The sequence below is a fragment of the Alosa pseudoharengus genome, unplaced genomic scaffold (genome assembly GCF_046254945.1).
Source record: "Alosa pseudoharengus isolate Yale_2024_CS ecotype anadromous, Long Island Sound unplaced genomic scaffold, YU_APseudo_1.1 YU_APseudo_1.1_scf_12, whole genome shotgun sequence".
Taxonomy (NCBI): domain Eukaryota; kingdom Metazoa; phylum Chordata; class Actinopteri; order Clupeiformes; family Clupeidae; genus Alosa; species Alosa pseudoharengus.
In genome coordinates this window covers 35,500,706-35,505,705 of record NW_027468587.1, presented here as the reverse complement: position 1 = coordinate 35,505,705, position 5,000 = coordinate 35,500,706, and the positions used below count along the sequence as shown (strand labels likewise).

Here is a 5,000-nt window from a genome sequence, read left to right as displayed (position 1 = left end):
TCTTTTTTAAAAGTTCACTGGGAAGAACCGTGTATAACTCAGAACATCTAAAAACAACTCTGAAAAACACCTTCTTGCTTGTGTATGGATTTGTCTGAATGAGAGTGTGACAAAGGGCACTCAAGTGTGTGTGTGTGTGTGTGTGTGTGCGTGTGTATAAGTATAAGTATATATACTCTTTTGAACCCGTGAGGGAAATTTGGTCTCTGCATTTATCCCAATCCATGAAATGAGTGAAACACACTCAGCACACAGTGTACACACAGTGAGGTGAAGCACACACTAATCTCAGCGCAGTGAGCTGCCTGCAACAACAGCGGCGCTCGGGGAGCAGTGAGGGGTTAGGTGCCTTGCTCAAGGACACTTCAGCTGGTGCCTACGGGTTGAGGTTCGAACCGGCAACCCTCCGGTTACAAGTCTGTAGCGCTAACCAGTAGGCCACGGCTGCCCCACAAATGTATATGTATGTGTCTGTATGATGTGTTATGTGTACATATGCACCTTTGTGAGTGCTTACTTCTGTGTGCTTGTGTGTGCTTGTGTGTGCTTGTGTGTGTGTGTGTGTGTGTGTGTGTATGTGTGTATATATATGTGTGTGTGTGTGTGTGTGTGTGTGTGTGTGTGTGTGTGTGTGTGTGTGTGTCTGTGTGTGTGTCTGTGTGTGTGTGTGTGTGTGTGTGCACACCTGACTGGCAGGGTCCGGTCCCCTTTCCTCCTGTCCATCTCTCTCTGGGGCACTGGGTACCAGCGGAAATTCAGCTTCCAGTTAAAGCCTCCGTAGGTCATGTCAGAGCCGGCCATGTACTCGAATGTGTCATCACTGATCACGTCAATGATGGGACACACCACTGTCCTCCTGCTCGGCGCGCACGCAACACACACACACACACACACACACACACACACACACACAGACAGACAGAGAGAGAGCGAGAGAAAGAGACTCCAAGTAAAAATAATTGCAATATATTTTCAGAAAATGCATGTAAATAAAATATTGCCATAACAGGCATAACAATGTTCTTTCTTTAAAAGGTGTTCGTCTGGTGAAACTACAAATGCAATCAGCCTAGGGCAAAAATATTACACACACACACACACACCTACACCCCCCCACACACACACACACACACACACATGTGCAGACATGCAGACTAAGGCAAAAAACAACCATTCTTATTCTACGGTCTACCTCGTCTCCCTCACTCTTGCACAAACAAACACTCACTCGCTCACTCACTCAGGCAGACAGAGGGTGTAATTAAGCACAATAAATAAATAAACAAACAAACAAACAAACAAACACAGACACCCTGCGGGCTCAACAAAGCCCTTATTGATTTCTGCTCCCTGCAAGAGTGCCCAGTGTGTTTGTGTGTGTGTGTGTGTGTGTGTGTGTGTGTGTGTGTGTGTGTGTGTGTGTGTGTGTGTGTGTGTGTGTGTGTGTGTGTGCGTGGGGGGGTATTCACAGACGGCAGGAGGATTCACAGACGGCAGGATCCACAGATGGATGCAGTTACAAGAGTTGGTATTGCATGACTGCATTATGAGCCCAAGGGTGCAGGCCCACACACACATCCACCTATACACACATGCACACACTAGTTCTCAGAGACTTCCTCCAACCACAGACAAAAAAAAAAACCCACCTCCCACGCTGCTTTTCAGACAGGAAGCCAGACGTGACGTAGCGTTTAGTGAACATTAGCGGTGCTGGTGGTGGGGTTCAGTGGTTCAGCGGAATGGTGATGGGGGATAAACTCCAGTGAGATGCCACTGACTCAACACCTCCCTTCGCACCTCAACACTTACCTGCACTCGTTACCAACCCATCCCGCCACACATGCACCCCGAGACATGTGACGCACTATTTCTTCATAATGTGCTACTCTCGTTCTCCTCGGAGTACTTGGGAACCTCAAGCTGCCATGACTAACGCTGCTCTGGTATTGCCAGCTCTGCGCTCCTCATTTTGATGATCTACTGAGAGCTTGTGATCACTGCGGATCAGACGCTTTATCCCAGCAGGAGAGAAGCCTCGGCCTCTGTTATCATGACAGTTCTCTGCTTGTGCATGCACTCTACCTTACCACTGAGCTCCTCTGGATAAAGAGGATGACTGTTCGCATGAGCCCAGTAGTTTGCTATGTATGTGGTTGTGATATGTGGTTGCAGACTATGGTGAGTGTGCTGTGAGTTGCCCACTGCTTGCAGGTGAAGGCAACCCAACAATCAGCCAAAAACAGCTGCTGCACCCTCCCTCTGGAGCATCTTTGAGTGTCTCCAAAAGTGCTATAAAATGTATTATTATTAGGGCTGTCAATCGATGAAAAAAATTAATCGAATTAATTACATACTCTGTGATTAATTAATCTAAATTAATCGCATATATAATTTTTGCTGTGTAAGTATTTTAAATATTTAAATTCAAATTAATCATTGAATAATCAGCATTAGTGACATTAAAGTTCAAAAACTCTTTTATTATTATTTTCACTGTTGAAATAATGGCCATAATAATCTATGATATGACCTAATATGCTGAGGAAATAAATTCAAAAGTGCTTCGGGAAGAAATGTTTTTTTTTCACATACAAGGCATTTCAGGCCACAGATATAACCTAGCGGACACAATGAAAATAAATTAACACTCCCCTCAATGTCAACACTTGCAGACATTGCAAAGGACTTTATTTTCAACATTTTATTTTTATCAACACCATCAGGCTGTTTTTTAAAAGTAAATGTTCCAATCAATGATCCAGGCAGCACGTTTTCTTCTCTCTCCTTCATTTTACAGCCTAATTTTTACTGACTAGAACGGCTCGGGGTCAAAGGTCATACGGAATCGATTAATCTGCACTAATTTTTTTAATCAGTTATTTTGACAGCCCTAATTATTATTATTATTATTATTATTATTATTATTATTATTATTATTATTATTATATATTATTCCACTGCTTGGTTGAATTTCCCATTGTCCTACGTAATTTAGAACGACCATTAACCGTATGTTATTTGCACACCTATGAAGTAGATCCATTTTGTTGGAAGTATCACACTTGTATATTAATTCGCCGAACTCGTTATGAAGTTTAAATGAACTGTCACGTTGCATCTGAGCTGTAAAATGCAGACATTCAGAACATGGCAACATTATAGCATATGACGGAGGTGGCTTTTAGCTACAGTAGATTGATGACAGCAGGCTAAGTAAAATAGTGATGTTTCAAAGCTAAAGTTAATCAGAATCTTGGGATACGCCCGCTTGACAACGGGAGAGATAGAACTGACGAATGGCCTTTGGCCATAGCAACCATCCATTTAGAACTAGTAACTGCAGTTTGTCCTGCAAGTTAAGAAATTAGTTGATATGTGTTGGAAGAAAGTAGTTCTACAAACAAGACAAGTTTTAGCGATTAAAACGTTTAAATTGTAACAGGAAATGAACACAACGCAAGTGGCAACAGTGGAATAAGCGGGATAATGGACTCCAGGTTGGTCTGTTCACAGACGTTAATGCACTTACGAGTGCATTCGCGTCGGGGCCGTTTTACAACCTCGACCGTGCATTAACTTCTGTGAACATGTAACGGATGCCAACTAGCTTAGCTGTGCTTGTGGAACGTTGGTGAACCTCACTCCCCGACGCCTCAAGAGTGCTGCTGGCATGCAAGCCAGTAGCCTGGGCTATTGGCTCAATTGTTAGCGCGCTCGCCTCCCGATCCGAGGTGCTACTGTTTCGCGGGTTCGAGTCCGGGCGTGTGCAGGGCTGAATCGCGCAGGTTCAACACAACGCAGGTTACAAACAGACCACCGTGGAGTCCATTATCCCTTACTTATTATTATTATTCTGTTCCCTGTTAATTTTTAAATATTATATTGTTTTTGTGTGTGTCACTTTGGACAAAGGTGCGGAATCTCATAACCACTATCACTATGGGTCGGGGGTCGGGCTGCATACCTGTCCATTTTGATGCGCACCAGCAGGGGTTCCAGCCAGCCGGTGGTGCACTCGCAGTGGGCGTCCAGGAAGGTGATGACCTGGCCGGTGGAGAGCGCTGCCCCGCGCAGCCGCGCCCGGATCAGGCCAGAGCGCTGCTCCATCCGCACCACCCGCACCGGAACCTCCAGCTTACGCACATACTGCTCCAGCGGACGCTTCAGGAAGTCTGAGGGACAGACAGAGATGAAGAGAGAGAGGGAGAGAGAGAGAGAGAGAGGCCACAGGGGTTGAGATAAAGAGAGATAGAGAGAAAAAGTGAAAGAGATACAGAAAGAGAGAGGCCAAAGGGGTTGAGAGAGAGATAGAGAGAGAAAGTGAAAAAGATACAGAAAGTTAGAGGACAAAGGGGTTGAAAGAGAAAGAGAAAGATGGAGAACAAGAGAGAGGCCAAAAGGGTGAGAGAGTGAGAGATGAAGAGAGAGTTGGGGGGAGAGGGGGGGGAGGCCACAAGATGAGGGGAAGACAGGGAGAGATTTGGGAGAGTGAGAGAGGAGAGAGTAAGAGAGTGTGTGGAGAGATAAGACAGAGAGGAAAGTGACAGAGGAAGAAAGAAAGAGTGTTACAAATTGTGAAAGAATTAGAATAGGGGTGTGTATGTGTGTGTGTGTGTGTGTGTTCATTACACGTGTTGGGAATAACGATGTCCATTACCCTGGAAAATATCCTTAATGGCAAACAAACTGACACACAACCTTAAATATGTGTAGAACTCTGAATAGCAGTCTACTTTATAAACCTAGACTACATCAGCGCTATCGCCCTCACATGCAAACACACTTATCTCTTATCAGCCAGCTAATAAGGGATAGAGGGCTTAACATCACATAACAATCAATATTTACCCACGGAGCGCCAGCACACATGCCCAGAGTGGGAGGGAGGTGAGATAACGGGAAGGGGCCGCAAATAAAGCCCACTCTTCCCAGTCAGGGTTTAGTGGGACAACCGGTTTCAGCAACACAAAAACAAGCTCTGCACAAACAGGCATGGC

General features: G+C 45.0%; 1 protein-coding gene across 2 annotated transcripts in view; it reads right to left on the bottom strand.

Moving 5' to 3' along the window:
* The window catches only part of galnt1 (UDP-N-acetyl-alpha-D-galactosamine:polypeptide N-acetylgalactosaminyltransferase 1), a 43,530-nt gene that overhangs the window by 10,551 nt on the left and 27,979 nt on the right, over positions 1 to 5,000 (bottom strand). For both annotated transcript variants that reach the window (XM_076281104.1, XM_076281103.1), the window contains 2 exons: positions 3,968 to 4,175; positions 686 to 856 (listed from right to left, as the gene is read on the bottom strand). In XM_076281104.1, coding sequence (XP_076137219.1) covers positions 686 to 856; positions 3,968 to 4,175 — 379 coding nt within the window. The remainder of the gene's footprint in view (positions 1 to 685; positions 857 to 3,967; positions 4,176 to 5,000) is intronic.